At 40.2% G+C, this 19,886-nt stretch overlaps 1 protein-coding gene across 1 annotated transcript; it reads left to right on the top strand.

Moving 5' to 3' along the window:
- Positions 1-10,185: 10,185 nt before the first annotated feature.
- On the top strand, positions 10,186-19,160 carry LOC131242751 (chloride channel protein CLC-c-like). The gene is made up of 7 exons (XM_058241590.1): positions 10,186-10,479; positions 10,610-10,810; positions 11,036-11,213; positions 12,219-12,481; positions 13,462-13,731; positions 15,119-16,247; positions 18,694-19,160. The coding sequence occupies exons 1-7, from the start codon at positions 10,256-10,258 to the stop codon at positions 18,781-18,783; spliced, it is 2,355 nt and encodes a 784-aa protein (XP_058097573.1). The 5' UTR covers positions 10,186-10,255; the 3' UTR covers positions 18,784-19,160.
- Positions 19,161-19,886: the final 726 nt, after the last annotated feature.

Below are 19,886 nucleotides of genomic sequence, written 5' to 3'. Positions count from 1 at the left end.
ATCCTTTTGTTGTTGTAGCTCTTGAACCATAACCGGTTCATCATTCTTTTGAGATGGCGGCTCATCCTCTGGTATTTCTACTGGTTGCATTATCTTGTTATCGATCTCTTTTCCACTTCTTAAGGTAATGATGGCCTTAACTTATTCATAATGTAGCTCGCTTATGTTTGAGTATCTAATGAAATATGTGTTTCTAGGGTTTGGCACAGGTTGAGAAGGAAGGGTGCCTTTTTTCCTAGCATTTAATTGAGTCTCAATTCTAACCACGATCGTTTTTAATTCCTGATTTGATTGGATTAGAAATTGATTCATTTGAGCTTGAGAGTTCATGAATGCGGTCAATGCATCCTCCACAGATGATCGCTTTAGCGGGGGCATATATGGTGCATAGTTAGGTGCCCCAAAGAAGTTATTTTATGGAGGGTATTGAGGTGCATTGAGCGCATTAATTTGTGGTCTATTACTCAACTAAAATTAGGATGATTACGACAATTTGGATTGTACGTGTTTCCCATTAGTTGCATAACTAACCTTTGGTAGTTATAGCATTTACTTGCTCATACTCATGTGTGATATTTTGTACAACTAGGATTATTGGACAATCTTTTATGTCACGGTCTGCACCACCACAAATGCTACAAAAATTACCTAACGAAGTATTTTCTTTAACCATATCAACCTTCATAATTTCCAAGGCTTCGACCTTTGTAGCCAATGTAGCGAATTTTGTAGTAAAGTCGTCTTTCTCTCTTAGGACATACATCCCCGTTTTCTCTCTAGGAATGAGTCTAATTTGGTTTGGTTTAGTAGAGACATCCCATATCTACGTAATCTCTGCTAACATGGCTAGAAAATTCCAAGCCTTATTATGATCTTTGTCAAGAAAGGTTCCACCACACATCATCTCTATGAACTGACATGTATCTATGGTGAGCCCCTTTCGGAACGCATCAGTCATGTGCCATGGTTCATAATCATGATGTGGACAAGTAAGTAGGTCTTTGAAGCGCTCCCAAGCTTGGAAAAACAATTCATTCCCCTTTTGAGAGAACGACATGATTTCCTATTTAAGTGCATTTGTTTTGTGCTCGGGAAAGAATTTTGTTAAAAACTCTCTACTTAAGGCTTGCTATGTAGTTATGGTATTAGGTCTTAGAGAGTTGATCCATGCTTTGGCCCGATCTTTTAGAGAAAATGAGAATAACCTAAGCTTAAGTGCATCCCTATTATTATTGTTTACTTGTAATGTTGTAATTACTTCCTCAAAGTCTTTGATGTGCAAGAAGGAGCTTTCAGAATCCAAGCCATGAAATTTAGGAATTAATTGAATCACACATGGCTTAAAATCAATGTTCCCTGTGTGAGCAAGGAACACTATGCAAGATGGTAAAGTTGATCTCTCAGGGTGTAGACATTCCCGGAAAGTTCGTGGTTGGTTTAATACATTCCTATGAACTTCATTCTCATCCTCAAGAGGAGGATTACATTGATTTTCTCTGTTTTGATTTATAGTTGGATATGACAGATTTTGATTTGGATTATCAACTGAGTCTGTCATGGAATCCAAGTGATGTTGAGTGCCTCTTTTAAGTGAATGATCAAGGCCTATAACTAGTCCGCTTTCGGAAGAGAGTTGATTATTTTGATTCCTACTCCAATGGAACATAAACCATCCACACTACACAACAAATACCACTAATTCAAATAGCAAGTATGAAACTTAAAATAAAAATAAAAACTTAACCAACAACCTAAGTGGCAGGGCCGATTATTTGGGTTCAATTCACAAAACAAAATAAATCAACAACCTATGCGGTAGGGCCAACCATAAGGGTTTAATCCACAAAACAAAATAAATCAACAACCCAGGTAGCAAGGTCGACCATGAGGGTTCAATCCATAAAGGAAAAATAAATCAACAACCTAGGTGGCAGAGCCGACTATAAGAGTTCAAACCACAAAGCAAAAATAAAAAATAAATCAATAAAAGTAAAATTAATGTAAAAAATTAAACTATGCTAATCTAAAAAATATATTTAGTAGATGATCTTTGTGATCAAATAGCAACTGTAGGACAACCATAACACTTGGGTGATAAAATCCTAAACAAGGTAACCTTATGTCTCAGTTAGTGCTTAAAAGACCCAACTAAAAATCTATAGAAATTTTGGAGGGTTTAGAAGAGAACTTACCTTAGCTATCTTGCACAGATCTAATCTATCTCAGGCTCTTCCCGACAACGACTCCAAAAACTTGATTACTTGCCTCCAAGTGCAGAGGTTTGTAAGTAGTAACCTGTGGATACAGGGTCGATCCCACAGGGAGATGAATTGCGATAATGAGAAATTAGATGCAAAACAAACTAAGTAATAAAAACTAAACTGATGATTTGATTTTGAGAGTTTTGAATGGAGGTAATTCAACTGAATTAAAACAACACTTAAGCTTCAAGGTTCTACACATAGGTTGATGTTCCAAATCATGATGACTTGGATAACACAACTAGGATCCGAGTACTATGGTCGGCCTAATCAAAAAATAAAACAATTTAAGCATTTTAAATAAATGATATAAAATATTAGAAAATTATGGATTTGCATCATTGATATATATTCTCAAGCGCTAGTGATTTTAAAAATTCATATCTATAAGATAATGAATCAAAGAAATGTAGTAGGTTGAGAACCTTTCCTATCCGGGAAATCTAATTGATCTAGGATAAGCCTATCTATCAATGTGAATCTCATATAATGGAAACATATGAATCTCACATTAGGATAAAAAACTAAACCTAAACAATAGATAACATGTATACACAATTCTTTTCATCATTAAAATAATTAATCATCATAACTATGAAAATATTAAACCAATGTGCTTCCTTTCTAGATTGGGCTAGAGGGAACTTAGAAAAATATAATTAAATTGCAAAATAGAAAAGCAACAAGAAAAAAAAAAGCTTTTAAAGAAAAACAAATTAAAACTATAAAACTTTTCAAAAACTCTAGATAAAACTCTTTAAAAATCCTAGATCTTGCTTTGGAATGTCCTGACTGATGCTTAGGAATGCCCTGGGAAGCCCTATTTATAAGTTGGGAACTCCAACTTTTGCACTTAGGTGGAAAACTCTAAAAATCGCCTCAAATTTACACAGTTTGCTAAAATAGACTTTACTCTGTGTAGTTTTTCAAAATAGACTTCAGAGTTTAAGAATGCGCTTTTTCAGGATGATTTCAAGATTCCTTTTCTTCACTCCAAATCTTTGATTCTCTTCATTCCTCACTTGATTTTCTTGGATCTTTGGCATGTGAATTATTCAATCTTGGTCTTTTAAGATCTATATATTGCCTTGGTGATTCTTGAGCATCAAATCTATGCTTTCAGCACATTTTTCAATCTAAACTCTTAAATTCTCCTTGCAACACAAACATAAGAAAAATAGGACATTAAGCTGATTCATGTTCATAAAACTAAGATATAAATGAGAAAATTTATGCAATATTTGAGTCTCAATAGTGAGCGGTGCCCTCCTCTCCTCCTCTCCTTCTCATTTGCCCTACACACAAGATTGAGTACCCTCTTTTTTCTTCACATTCTCTTCTATTCTTTGAATCTCATGTTGCTTTCTCTCAATCCTTACTCATGCCTCAGTGGTAGACTAACAAGAGTTTCAACACGAGGTCATGGGTTTAAGTACCCATTGTAGTGAAAAAACCACTATAGTGTGAGAGTGTGTAGGGTATGATCAGTGCGTGTGTAAAAAATTCTCTCTCTATCTAACTACACTCGACCGGCTGACTTGTCCGCTGCTCGGTCCACTTGCCACACCCGACTCCCATTTCCCTTTGTTCTCTCTTTCTACCTATCCTCTTTCTCTTCTCTATTGCTCTCTCCCTCCTCTAAAACAACCCGACGTGCACACGGCACACCCGACTCGCTCCCAGCCGTGACCCAAGTTCAACTCGATTCAATTATCAAATTAGGCCGAGCTGATCAAGCCAAGCTAAAATCGAGCCAGCCCCCTTGGTTTAACGAGCTGAGTTGATATGAAGCAGAGTTCTCCCGATAGGCTTGTCTACCATTCTAGTTAGATAACACTCACGTCTTGTGTGAGGGATGATACACATGCACTTAGACCCTGCATACCTATAATATATTAACTCAGTGTGAGGCTTAATACGCAGGCACCTAGAACTTGTATATGTGTAATATATTAACTAAACTCAGATCAACCGACTAAGTTGTGGAAGCTACTGTAGTCCAGTTAAAAGAGTCCAAAAAATAGATAGGTTGATCAATCCTCATCTTAGATTCATAAACGACATTGCATTTTTAATTTTCAATAGTCAAAATAAGTGTCAATCTGATAGTCCACTAACCAAATAAGTATGGCTTCTCAGTTTATTTTAATCACTTATATATCACAGCCAGCGCAATTTCTAATTTCTAAGTAACTGTGTATCATCTATCATGTCCTGTCAGAGCATCAAAGTTTTACTTTATGGAAAGTGGCTCAGATTTCAGATCCCACCAAGTCCAAACACGACCAACCTGTGTGGTGTAGGGTCACTGCGCAATCGGCCGTCCATGTGTTTTACGCATCCACGTGCATTTTATTTTGTTTTTTTGCCTTTGTTTTTTTTTCTCTCCGACATGCAAAAAAGTGGATGGTCCTGTCAGGTAAAGATGAAAATGACGTAAATGCGTGAGGAAAGAATTCTACACCGGAAAATCATGCAAAACCATTATAATTACAGCATAGTGGATGGGACGCCGATTAGCTACTGACTGCCTGAGTAGCGAGACTTACTACGGTGACGTCACCTAATCACGTGGATCACACGATGATGTATGTTTTGCATCCACACCGTCCATCAATTTGAAATATCATTTTATAGCATCTGTCAAAGAATGAATGGATCCAAAGCTCTATTAGACCCCACCAAAGAAAAAAGTGGAGAGAGTCACGCCCACCATCAAAAACTCCTAGTGGCAACAAATTTTTTAGATCAAACTGGTATTTGTGTTTCCCTTCTTTACGTCTATATTAACTTATTAACAGGTTTTTTTTTATTTTATTTTATTTATTTATTTATTTTTTTTATTTTTTAAACACACGCACCCATACCCCCACACACTCACACCTTATTGGAATTTCACCACTTATGGGTACTCAACCCTTGACCAGGTGTTGAAACTCCTAAGAGTCTACCACTTTCACCACTTATGGGTACTCAAACCCTTGACTAGGTGTTGAAACTCCTAAGAGTCTACCACCTCAGCAAGAGAAAGGACCGAAAGTTTCAATGGGGGCATCGTTCTCCACATTATTTTCATGGTGACACCTAAGAAGGTTTCAATGGCGGGCGCATCGTTCTCCACATTATTTTCATGGTGGCTCTTAGGAAGGTTTCAACGGGGGCATCACTCTCCACATTATTTTCTTTGGTAGGTTTACTCCAACTTTGGATATAACTCATTCTTTTGATCATGATCTTTAAATGGATGAATGATGCAATACAACACAACCATCATGGTAGCCTCACGTAACTTGGTGACGTAGCTTCATTAGCGAGTCTATCTACTCAACTTCTCAACGCCTACTCCGCGTCCTAGTAGGTATGGATTGGCTGGGCGACATGGCAAGATGTGATTGGTGGGCAGTACGCTGTTCGACAAGGCCAGGCAACTAAACGTTAAAAACGCCGTGGTCATTGCCCCACCAATCACATCTCTCAATGTCACCGCACCATTGACGAAGGTGGTGAGCCTGACGGTCTAATCGGCACCATAGAGTACTATCATATACATGCACACATCCACGGTCTTTCCAAACCACTCAAATCATGGACCCCACTTCAAAAGCGGCATAGCCTCTACAAAGCAGATTGATCAAATGTTCCTATTCTCAGATTCATGAACTTTGCAGTTCGAATTTGAAGCATTTACTAGTACTCCATCATAGCCTTCCATTTTATGAACACCATTTAGACTAATATTTGGATTATACCCAACGGACAAGATCAACTGATGTTGCCAACACCACCCCTAGGGTGATCCTTGTGGGACCCATGTGATATATGTGTTTTCTATTCACGCCATCCATTCATTTTCCAGCTTGTTGTAGACCATGAATCCAAAAAATGAAGCAGATCCTAAATTCAAATGGACCACACCGTAGGAAACAGTCAGGATTGAAAGCTCACCATTAAAACTTTTTGGGGCCACAAAAGTTTTGGATCAGGCTGATATTTGTGTTTTCCCTTCATCCACGTCTGAATGACCTTATCAACAGGTTGGATGACTAATAAACATTGAGGTGGGCCTTAAAAAGGTCTCAACGGTGGATGTCATTATCCTCACCGTTTCCTATGCTGTGGTCCACTTGAGCTTCGAATCTTCTTCATTTTTAGGTCCATTAAATAAAATGAGCTGGAAAAATGGATGGACGGTGTGGATATAAAACATATATATCATGTTAGCCCCACAGCGCCCAACACATCAACACACCATCTGTGAGGGTGTTGTTGGCAACGCCACCAGATCCGCTTCCATCAAGAACAAGGCCTACAATTTTGACGGTGTGGATTGAATTACAAATTAGAAGGGATGTCATACTGGGCCCACTCCGTACCCACACGTCAACATTCAAATGAATGGAAACCCCTACTTGTCCGTCTTCGGCGCATAAACTAGTTGCTGGTAGTTGTGTAAAAAGAGAAGATTGGTATTAGATGCCGCACAACACCCGTACTTTGGCAGATGCCGCGGCGCCTGGCATGGCATGTAGAGAGTGCAGAGCAGGTAATGTCCATCTTTCAAAGCTCCTTCTGGTTACTCTCCAAACGAAAAAAGGCCCATCCTGATCAACCACCGTAGTTTTCTTTTTCTTTTTCCTTTTTATTTTTTACTATTTTCAGAAAAAAAAATGATGGTTCATTTAAGGCATCCCTTTCCGGCAAACTAATTGCTTAGTGGGCCTACCGTGATGTGTATTCGTCGTCTGACCTATTGCTTGATTATTTATTTATTTATTTATTTTTTTGAGATTGGGTACGTCTGTCATGTCTGAATATCCCACCATGATATATATATATATATATATATATATATATATATATATATATATAAAATCCATGCCATCTACCATCTTGGAAGATCATTTTAGGGCATGAACCCAAAAAGGAGGTAGAGTGAAGACTTTAGCGGACCACACCACAAGAAATAGTGGGGATTGAAAACTTCTTATAAGTCTGTGTGACCTTATGAACAGGTTTGATGGGAAATAAACATCACTATGGCCCTAGGAAGTTTTTAAAGGCAAGAGTTCTATCCTCATTGCTTCCCATGGTGTGGCCCACTTGATTCTTAAATCTTACACCTTTTTGCACTAATGCCCTAAAATGCCCTAAAATGAGACATATACATCATTGTAGGCTCCAGATAGCCCTGACATGGACATGTCTCTAGTTGAATCCTGGTCAGGCTGGTACCTAATCCGCACCATGATCCAAAACTTCCATTGCACCTCATGACTTTTATGGCGGGCATGCAATCACACTCTTTCCAATGGTGTGATCCAGATGAGATTTGGGTCTATATAGTATTTTGGAGTCACATCATACATCGTATTTTGGGATCACGTCCTAACATGAGCTGGAGCAACTAACAAACAAAATAAATGCCATACCACCTTGGGGTGGAGCCTACAAATCTTCCACGTTGAGTCCATTCTTATATGCAAGCTACAGAAAATCACTAAATCATGAGTTAGACTTTTACAATCTTAAAAATCTCAAGTTAATCCGACCCATCTATAAATGGGTTAACCTTAGCACAACCCACATGACCCTTTTAATTAAAAAAAAATGTAAAAGAACAAATACAAGCAAAAAAATATTATCATTTGGTAGAAAGAAAAAATATTAATTGAGCCTTGAATACTTCTGTGTAGCCCACTTGATCAATGAATAGATTAGGAACATTTAAGTGGGAAATAAGAATTTTCTATACTTTCAGGGCGGGTGGAATTGGACGTAGGCCTAGATAACTTTTTTGGGCTCAGGATTAGGCCTATTCTGCTAGGCCTATGCCGAGCTTAGTCCTTTGGTTTTAAGTGTAAGCCCAAGCTCAGGCCAAGCTTAGAATGGCTGAAATCTGGCCCATTGCCACCCCTACCTTGGGGTGGATAACTCCATAACTAAGGGTGTCAATGGGCCAGGCTTATGCCTGAAAAATTAGAATTTTGAATAGAGCTAGCCCAACGGTCTGGCCCAAAACAGTTCAAAATTCGGGCCAAGACCTACTACCTAGCTTGGCCCGTTGACAGCCCTATCCAGGATGGAGGTTGTAAAAAAGCACAAAAATTACTCAAAATTCTGTAGAAAATGTTGTAAAGATGTCGAGCATAGGGTTGTCAATGGGCAGGCTCTGAATGGAGCTGGTCAATGATCTGACCCGAAGTAGTTGAAAATCCGGGCCGGGACCTACCCAGGTCCGGGCCACTGACACCCTTAGTCGAGCATGAGCGCAGGTGGATCCTTGAACCACCGAGGTGGGTAGATCTCTACCTGTGGGGCCCACTTTGATGTATTTGAATTACATCCACGCCGTCCGTACGTTTAGAAAGATTTTTGTAGAGCAAAATTACGAAAATGAAGTAGATTCAAATCTCAGGTGGACCACACCGAGGTAGGTGGATCTCTGACTGTGGGGCCACCGTATTGTTTATTTTCAACCCAACCTGTTAATAGCGTCACAAAGACTTGAATGAACGGAAAACACAAATATCAACCTGATCCAAAACTTTTTTGATCCGAAGAAGCTTTTAATGGTGGGAATTAAATCCCTACTGTGTGATATATTGAAGATCTATATATGCTTCAATTTTGGGACCATATCATAAAATGATCTGGAAAAACGGATGGACGGCGTGGATATACAAAATATACAACAAGGTGGGACCCACTTTCAGGGGAGCACCGACGTACGTGTTTCCGGGATAACACCTAATCCGCTCCCGCCAAAACCTACAAAAGCCGCCTTTTAAAACAGAACGTTTTAAAAGCGGATTGCAGAGCCCTGACCATCTATCTGCACGTGAACATGTATGCTAATATTGAAGAATGTGTGTAAGATCCGATCCTTCCATCGGGTGGGCCACACCGTTTAGATATTCTGGCTAATAAACAGAGACGGACGGATAAAACAGATTTTCTAGCCGTCCATTTTTTTTCCCCTTTTCAGGCTATGGCTCGCCTGAGAAGTGAAACAGCAGGATTTTATGGTAGAAGATATAAAATACGTGGCCTATCTGATGGAATGCTCGTATCTGACGCAGGGGAGGATGTGAGGTCGAGCACCGTCTTCCTCAAGAGGATAACTATTCCGAATCCACGGAACTTCTCTGGACTCCTCACAGAGACTTCTCGAATCCACGAGGAAAGAAAGCAAAAAATAGAAATAAATTCTAATAAATTCGAAATTGATTGATCAATGATTAAAATCGAGTTCACAACCCTTTAAATAAGGGTATCAAGCAATGGGAAAGAAATCATAATCAAACTACAACTCAAACTCCTAGAATCCGCGACTTACTATAAATAGTAAACTTACTATTTATAGACGGTCATGATGTCTACTATGCGCAAGGTTTTCGGCCAAAAATAGTAAGTGTTCTATTTGGCTTCACCAAACTGTTCCCCTAATTATTCTAAGCTCTTTTTACGTTGGGCGCAACTCCTAAAGCCCAACGGATGAAGAGTTATAATCAAACTAAAACTTACTATTTATAGTAAAAACGAAATTAAAACAGGGAAACGACCGTCAATCAAGGGGTTTTTCGCAATTCCGGGCAGCGCAACCCGGCGTAGCGGGTTGGTTGGCTAAAGTAGCTCGTTCTACCCCAAAATCATATATTTTACGTCAGCTAACTCATTTCGGATTGCGAGATACGCCCGATCTAAGGTCCGATGGTTCGGATCACTTCTGTCGTCGACCGGGCCTTTTCTGATCCATCTTGGCCATGAAACTGTCCGCGACCCGCTCTACATCAGTATCTTTCACACGTAGCTAGTATTAACACGTGTACTTGCGTGTGAATAGGCAGGGCTTCAAGCGCGCGAGGGCTGCGCACACTTTTTAATAACAGTTGCTTACTGTAGGTAGAAGATACTGAAGAGGAGGAAAGGGAGATTTTATATTTTCAGAGAGAGAGAGAGAGTAGAAGGAATTCGTGCAGCAATCGAGTGAATTGATGGGAGGAGACATGAACGATATTGAGAGTGTTGGATTTGAAGTGAATGAGATGGAGGAGAACGGTTATGAAGTCGAAGTGAAGGAGATGGAGGGGAACAGTTCGGATTTGTTGGAAAAGGATGCAGCAATAACAGAGCCATTGCTGAGGTATAGGATCAACACCTCTTCTCAGATGGCCATCATAGGCGCCAAAATCTGCCCCATCGAGAGCTTGGACTATGAGTAAGCGCCTGATCCCTCTACAATGCATCTTAGGTGCTTAATCCACTCCTCCATCCCACCCCACCCCATCTCCTCAAATTTCATCTCTTTTTTGAATTTTCCTTTTTTCTTTGCTTTTTTTTTTTTCTAGGATTGTGGAAAATGATATATTCAAACAGGACTGGAGGTCGAGGAAGAAGGTTCAGATATTTCAGTATGTTCTACTCAAGTGGACTTTTGCACTTCTTATAGGCTTGGCGACGGGGCTCGTTGGCTTCTTTAATAATCTTGCGGTCGAGAACATTGGTGGATTCAAATTGTTGCTGACAAGCAACCTCATGCTTACGGAAAGGTGGGCCAAACTGACGATGCTTACGAAATTACTTCAGAGCTTTTGTTAACATGTGCCATGATGTGTTGTTAGCATGTTCATGTAGATTTTTCAGTTTTAAGATTACCCCTCTTTCTTTTTGCACTGAATTGAAACAGACCTTTCAGTAACATTATCTGGACAATTCAACTTGACTCAAGCTGAGTAATTCCAAGTAACGGTTATGCGATTGTGGTTCCAGTGCAGGTACTATCAGGCATTTGCAGCACTTGCTGGTTGCAATTTGGTTTTGGCAACTGTTGCGGCGGCCATCTGCGCCTACATTGCACCTGCCGCTGCTGGGTCTGGCATACCAGAAGTGAAAGCATACCTCAATGGTGTGGATGCTCATTCTATATTGGCTCCCAGCACCCTCTTTGTTAAGGTGAAGCCAAAATTCATACTCCTAGTTTAGGGTTAAAACAGAGTCCCATTTCACTGTTGAAGATACTGTATGGTATTTTCATGTTAAAACAGAGTCCCATTTCAGTGTTGAAGATACTGTATGGTAGTTTAAGGTTAAAATAGAGTCCCATTTCACTGTTGAAGATACTGTATAGAACATCTGATGGGTGGACGAAAATGGCTAGTTTGCATGACGACTCTTGAACTATCTTCTGATTCACTTGTAAACTGAAATTCCAAACAGAAAAAGAGCAAATGGCCAAAATGGTAATGAAGCCTCCAAGTATTTCATAATGAAGGAGAGCCCTCGTAATGCAGTTACATTCTTTCTGACTAATGTAATTGCAGTTTGGAGCCCGATCCCTCGGTATCAGTGTGATGGAGGGTAACTATAATCTGGTCATTTCCATTGTATTGTACCAATAATTGCAATTCAAATGGATAATACATCCAAATCCACCCTTAAATAGGACAATGTTGCAATTTACTGGCAGTTGGCATGCTCAATTGGTCTTTTCCGTCTAATTTAGGCCTCTTAATAGTGCTTCTGGGTAGTTAGATAAGGCTTCCAGTCACCATGCCAGCAAGGTGGATAATCATGTGGCAAAGGTCAACCATGGTTAAAAGACTCAATGGCTCAGACTCCTTTGGTCTTGAGTCGAATCGGCCTGAATTGTCCCAGTCAAGGGTGAATTGTCTAGGTGACTCATGGTGTTGAACCAGATATGGTCCTATCGAGTTCAAGTTGACTTGAATGAGACGCACGGGACTCGTCCGAAACTTCATCAAGTGAACATCAATGCTTAGAAACTCATTGATAGACTCAGTGTTTGCCGAATTGACTCATCTAACCAGTCTCTGAGCACCGAGTCAAATCCTCATTTGTGAAAATCAATTGTACTGATTATTTTTCATAAAAAGAAAGAAAGATGAATTTCTTAAAATATTAAGTATTTGAAAGCATCTGTAATAACGCTTTTTGCAGATTTTTGGTTCCATCAGTGGAGTTTCCGCTGGATTTATTATAGGAAAGGAGGGACCTATGGTACATACAGGAGCATGCATAGCCTCATTACTTGGACAGGGCGGGTCTCGCAAGTATCATCTGACATGGACATGGCTTAGATACTTTAAAAATGACCGGGACCGTCGAGACTTGATCACTTGTGGGGCAGCTGCTGGTGTTGCAGCTGCCTTTCGAGCTCCGGTTGGCGGGGTCCTCTTTGCACTTGAAGAAGCAGCTTCATGGTACCTACAGCATCCTCCTCTTTTCCTCTCTTTTGTTGTTTCATTGAAAGACTGAAAATGGTAAGTTATGCTTGCATTACCTAGAAATAAGAGGGTAGCAATAACATAATCAATTGCCTAATAATACATTGAGAAGAAATATATAATTGCATAAGCCAATATATTTCATGTTGGGAGAAGTACAGAATGACTACATCTTGCATCCATTGGTGCCTAGGTCATCTTTAAAAATGATCCGAGGTGTTAGATTCAAATGGGTGTGTACCATGGTGCATGTCCTTTGCCTAACATGTATTTGATGTGACAGAATCATGAGGAGAGTGTGGACTACTTGTTTCTCCACTTGCGATCTTGTTCCCCCTTTTCTTTTGCTCAATAATTTTTAGTTGCAACTAAAAAAGATTAGAAATTTAGCCATGAATTTGTTGAATTGAATAATGGGATATATCGACTAACAAATGGAAAGACAATCTTGTCTTGGATCACACGGTTCTAACTTGATAGTGAGATGATCAAATTTGGGAAATTTATTGGACTGAAATCAAGAAACAAAAATGAAGGAAACCCATATAGCAATGTGATTTTGAAAATTGATCAAGTGCTTGAAAGCTCGAAAATAACATGTAGTCAGCACAATTCAGTGTTCTATGTTGTCATTTGGTTTTCATAAAACACTATCAACCTGTTTGGCAGGTGCCTAAAAATGAGTTCATCTCATTTTATTTAATCATAATTGTGTATTAGAGATGATAATTGTTGGCTATCAAGATCATATTTGATCCTAACCAAAATGAAAAATCCTCATTTTCAGGGTCTGCCAAACAGGCCCTATAAAAGGTTGATAGAGTATGTTAGAAGTCAGATGATCGTAAGCAATATGCTTTCTATACTCAAACTTGGGATTCAAGGACCTTTGCAACTTTTAATTTCTTGAATCTTAATAACCACATGTTTTTCCTTTTCCTTCTTGGATTCTTCAGGTGGAGAAGTGCTCTTCTCTGGAGGACATTTTTCACGACAGCCGTAGTTGCGGTGGTACTGAGAGCTCTCATCATATATTGCCAAAGTGGGAAATGTGGGTTATTTGGGGAAGGAGGATTGATCATGTACGATGTCAGTAAGGCCACTACCACATATAGCACTCCAGATCTTCTTGCGGTCATTGCCATTGGAATCATTGGGGGCCTTTTTGGAGGCCTATACAACCATCTCTTGGACAAGATCCTCCGCACCTATAGCATCATCAACAAGTACGTTTTGGTAACCTCTTTTCATCATGTTGATGATGGGTGATGGCGCTGAGATTATGAATTTTTCATGTGAATTGCACGCTACATATGTCACTTTTCTTCTTCTTCTTCTTTTTTTTTTTACATGCACACATACCCCACTTACTGATGTAGAGTGGGTCACGGACACTTTTATGGCAAAGATGAACCAGAGAAGGCCCAATGGGAGGAGGAAATTATTAGGACCGTCGGAACCTTAAAACAGTTGTATCTCACAAACTGGAATGAGTTTTTCGACATATCATATATGATTTTGGAGTAGGAGAAGCTACTTTAGCCAACCAACCCGCTATGCTAGGTTGCTCATGGTGGATTTATGAGATTCCATAAGATCGACGGTCAAAAGTCCAATTTATTTTCGTTTTTACTACAAATAGTATGTTTTATCTGGCGTATAACTTTTAATCCTTTGAGTTGGAGTGGTGCCCAACATGAAAAGGGCGTAGAAAAGTTAAGAGAACAACATGGTTAGGCTAAATTGGACACTTACTATTTTTGGCTGAAAACTATGAAGTCTAGTAGGAATGGTGACTGTCTATAAATAGTAACGTTTTTAGGGTTTGAGCTCATCATTAAAAGGATTGTAATTTCATTTTTATTCATCAATTAATTTATTTCAAACTTATTAGAAATTATTTCTATTTTTTTAATCTCTTGTGGATTTGAGGAATCTTTGTGAGTCCAGAGAGCTCCAGGGATTCGGAGTAGTTGTTCCCTGATGAAGATGGTGATTGACCTCATCATATCCCTCCCTGCGTCACACACTCACACCATAGTGGGATTTCACTATGGGTACTGTTGAAACTCTTGTGAGTGGGATTTCATCACCTATGGGTACTGTTGAAACTCTTGTGAATCTACTACAGATCGCATCCCTCCCTGCGCCACATATTCACATCATAGTGGGATTTCACCACCTATCGGTACTTGAAACTCTTGTGAGTCTACCACCGGGGCACCACACATGTCACTTATATGTAGTGATTCGCACTGTTGTTTTGGTGGGCCACCATGCAGATGGACAATCTGGAAAAGCAAGGAGATTGAGCAGTGATATCCATATGAAATGTGACCTGAGAAAGGCTCTGGTTCTCAAAACAGAGCAGTTGTCTACATTCCATGGATAGTTCTCATGTGTATAGACAGAGTCATCCAATCACTCTTGAGTTTTGGGTTGTAGCTCATTGACACCATGGCCCACCAAATTAACAGCTTGGATCACCATATGTATTTTCCATATGTATAGTAAGATGGCTTAGCTTAGAAATTCTATAACATAAGCATTTCTTCATAAGTTGTTGTTGTGATCATTGCTACTGCCACTGATAATGCTCGGAATTGATTACAGAAGGGGACCCAAATTCAAAATCCTCCTCACTATTGGCATTTCCCTCCTCACCTCATGCTTATCATACGGCCTTCCCTGGCTATCCAAGTGCAAGCCCTGCCCCTCTGGCCTAAAAGAGCAGTGCCCCACCATTGGCCGCTCAGGCAACTTCAAGAGCTTCCAATGCGCGGCGGGCTACTACAATGACCTAGCCTCCCTCTTCCTCAACACCAATGACGACGCCATCCGTAACCTCTTCAGTTCCGGCACCGAGACCGAGTTCCACATCTCCACCCTCTTCATATTCTTCGTCGCTGTCTACTGCCTCGGCCTAGTAACCTATGGCGTTGCTGTCCCAGCCGGCCTCTTCATCCCCGTCATACTTGCAGGGGCCTCCTATGGCCGCCTCGTAGGGACCCTCATCGGGTCAATCTCCCACCTCGACACTGGACTCTTCGCTCTCCTTGGGTCCGCCGCATTCCTCGGCGGGACCATGAGGATGACAGTATCCATTTGCGTCATACTACTCGAGCTCACAAACGATCTCTTGATGCTCCCAATAGTAATGTTAGTTCTACTCATATCAAAAACAGTAGCAGATATCTTCAATAAGGGTGTTTATGATCAGATTGTTAAAATGAAGGGCCTTCCTTACATGGAAGCCAGTGCCGAGCCGTTCATGAGGAATTTGGCAGTGCGGGATGCTGTGTCAGCCCCGCTCGTGAGCTTCTCTGGCGTGGAGAAGGTAGGCACCTTACTACACGCATTGAGGACGACGGGCCACAACGGGTTCCCTGTGGTTGATGAGCCACCTTTCTCCAATTCACCACAGCTGTGTGGGATAGTGTTAAGGTCACATTTACTGGTGTTGCTTAAGGGGAGGAGGTTCTCAAGGGAGAGGATTGAGGCTGGGGAGGAGATATTTCAACACTTTGACGCTGTGGATTTCGGCAAGGCCGGTTTGGGGAAGGGGGTGAAGATGGAGGATTTGGAGATAAGGGAGGAGGAGATGGAAATGTTCGTTGATCTGCACCCAATTACAAATGCTTCGCCATGCATGGTGGTGGAGACCATGTCGCTGGCGAAGGCCGCTGTGATCTTTCGTCAGCTTGGGCTCAGACATATGTGTGTGGTGCCTAAGACTACAGGGGTGAGTTTCTCTCTCTCAAGTACATGCATAGTCATGCACATGATAGAACATAACGTCTCTCTCTAATGCGTGAATCGTAGCTAAGAGAGGTAGCCTGTACAACACCCGAGTGTGGCTCTCCGTGTTCTGTCACCATCTACTCCGTGCATCAAATGCACCCCATTCAAAACTTAGAAGGGCCACAATGCAAAATCAGGTGTAAAACGGGATAACACCACACGGGAACCGTGGTAATGGAACGCCCACCATTAAAAACTTCCTAGGCCCACCTTAATGTTTATTTGTCATCCAACTGTTTTTAAGGTCACACAGACCTGGACGAAGGGATTCAAAACGAATCCGGATTCCCTGCTTGCCACAAATAGGTTTTTTCTATTTTCCTACGTTGTGATTCGTCTATATCATCACTTAGGCTGTCAGCACTGCTGAATTGAATGCATTACATGTTTTTCCTATTTGTGGAAAGCAAATGATGTGGATTCAAAACACAAATATCAGCTTTGATCCAAAACTTTTGTGCCACCAAGAAGATCTTACTGGTGGACATTCAATCCCTACCATATGGTCCACTTTAGATTTGGATACGCTTCATTGCTGAGACCATGCCTTAAAATGAGCTGGAAAACTGATGGACATAGTGGATATATAACACATACATCAAGGTAGGCCCCAAAGTCAGGGAAAAACACCCACTATGGTGTTACCTGTGTAACACCTAATCCGCTCCTCTTAATTTGCGGTGCGGCCCACCTGAGTTTTGGGTCAAGCTGATGTTTGGATTGTCCATTTATCTTAGTGAGGCGCCTCTGTTGAACAGATTTGATTGAATATAAACACCACGGTGAGCCCCATGCACAAACCTTCTGTCAGTGTTCCCTCCCCTATTGTTCCCTAATCATGGTATCTGATTTATAAAATTACTTATGGCAAAGATCCTTATAGGTTTAGGCTTCCACCATTCCAATCAAAATTTGGAAGGGCCTTACGCAAACCAATCTATATCATTTTAGGTATAGGTGGTGTTCATAAGATCAAAGGGCGACACCTCCTATTTGTTCAAGGTGGGCCGCGTGAACTCTAATTCCATCTAAGTATTCAATCCCGCTGCTGAGATGCTCAGTTGACTCATTCCATATACATTATTGAGTTGTGAAAACTTCTGGATAGGTATCCTATATCTGAACTCTGCTCGAGTTGCAGACTGGGCTGGTTTTAGCCCAACGATTAACTTCAAGAGGCACACTTGATGGACAGAGTAGATGTCACACACAACACGGTGGGCCACAGAGCTTGGGTGCTGTACTGGCTGTGTACAATGGGTGTTGAAGAGGATTCCCGTCCTCTTGCAATTTTTCTCATACAAGGAAGTTAAGTGCTAGTTTGAAAAATGCTGCCCTTATTGAATATTTTTATAAATGAAGATATTTCCCCCAAATAAGACAACCTATGAATTTTTACATAATAATATCTTTATGAAGAGAAATATTGAATTCCACTAATGTTTACACTCAACTGTAGAGAGAGAGAGAGAGAGAGAGAGAGAGAGAGAGAGAGAGAGAGAGAGAGAGAGAGAGAGAGAGAGAGAGCAATATAACCTTGTGAACAAGTAAAATGCCCTCCCATGATCATGTCTTAAGTTAGGCCCTAATTGGAATTAATGAAATGAGAACATAGATTTGCTAAATCCATAAACTTATCAAATTCACCGCCTGTTTTGAACGTGAGATTAGGTGGGATGGAATCACATATGGTCCAATGCAAATTTCATCAAGTGTTTGAAAACGACAAGAAAAATTGGATTATTCCAGGTATCATGTCATTTAGTCCCGACAGAAGATATGACGGGATTTCAAAATCCACTACATCAGTGGGCCACACATTGATGCATGTGTTTTATCCATGCCTTCCATCCATATGCACTCTTTACTCATGTAATTGAGTTGCATATGAATATAGGTATCTGGCATCAATTGTTTAATCTAGCATGTTGATTGCAATTATATAGTCCACCAAACACAATTTCACTTCCCACCCCAAAAAAAAAAAAAAATCGTCCCAAATGTGGGATTAGATGCTCAAAATATCATGCTATTTCCAAACATATAATCATTGTGCAAATAATGGTGTTAATTCCACCTAATGCAATTCTATTCCATTTAATCTTGCATTCATGAATTTAACAAATCCCAAAGTTGACTCTTTCATAATCAACCTACAAGCAACTCTTATTGTTTTTAAAAAAGTACTCTCTTATTTTATGAATATGTTAAATCTTCATTCATTTTTAGAAATGCATGAATTTATAGGTATATGGATTTAGAAAATGCTCAATTAAAAACAAACAATGAGAATTTCAAATCCATAGATTTCATAAATTCCCACCTCAAATCTCTCACCCCAAACAGCCTCTTAGTAGAAAAACAACATTACTTTTCTTCCCTTGCAGAGGCCTCCGGTGGTCGGGATTTTGACGCGGCATGACTTCATGGCGGAGCACATCCTCAGTCTCTACCCTCATTTCAAGCCACAGAAGTAAAGTGATTGAGCTGGGCAGGCATGCTTCTAAACTATTCTAATTGTCTCTTTTTCGTGAATACAACCCTTTATTTTTGCAACAAAACATAGTTTGGAAGTGCATCTTACCCTCGATAAGGGGTGCCAGCAACAATACGAATTTAGATGATGTCATTTCCCTTGTGACATTAGAGTGGCTTTGCATGAACCATATCTCATACAGTTACATTTACACATCTTTTTTTTATGGGGTGCAAAATGCACATCAGAGTCTCTTGTGATTGTATGTAATCATTTCCTTTTGGTAGAACTACCCTTTTGTTGTATTTGAGAAATCAACTGAAGATTGCATATAAGGGCTTTTATATTCTCAATTCTATTAAGAGGTTGTTTCATCTACTAGTTCTAGTGGAATAAGCCTATTCTACAAGTTATTTACTAAAGTGCAAAATTCATTCACCTGCTCATTCCTGAGCTCCATGTTGTTACTTATGTGGGGCTCTCCATGCTGTCTATAACATCGAACTTGCACATTAAGTGATGCTGATTGGGTGCACCAAAAATTAGGCCTATCAATCATTAGGTGGGCCACACCACAGGTAACTACCCAAAAATGTTTAAATTTTTGGGTGTCTCATATGATGTTTGGATTAGCCCGATTTTAGCTGTCCAACTTTCATAGTGGTGTGATCCAGATGGACAGGCTGGATATCATATATAGGGGTGCACATGGTTCGGTTTGGTCCAGTTCTGGGGTGAAACTGGAACCAAATTGTTCCCATTGGTTCCAGGAAAACTAGAATCGGAATTGGACCGTTTGCACCGTGGAACCAAATTAGAACTGGACCGTAAAAAACCAGTTCGGTCCGGTTCAGTTTTATGGTTCTGGACTTTTTATAATCTACCCCAATTGCATGGTTTTTTATAATCCAGCCCAAGCTCCTCTATTGAAAATTTTCACAGGGAGTTATCTTGTCATGCTTTGTCTTTATAACTCTTTCGTGTTCCTAAAATTATTTAGCTGCCAATATCTATTCGTGTTGTGATCCATTTGATGAATGGTCTAGTTTTCTATGTTAAAAACAAATTTTAAATATTTATTGACCAAGGGGTCCGGCTCCAGGT

Source organism: Magnolia sinica, chromosome 4 (assembly GCF_029962835.1).
Source record: "Magnolia sinica isolate HGM2019 chromosome 4, MsV1, whole genome shotgun sequence".
Taxonomy (NCBI): domain Eukaryota; kingdom Viridiplantae; phylum Streptophyta; class Magnoliopsida; order Magnoliales; family Magnoliaceae; genus Magnolia; species Magnolia sinica.
This window is presented reverse-complemented; position numbering and strand designations above follow the sequence as displayed.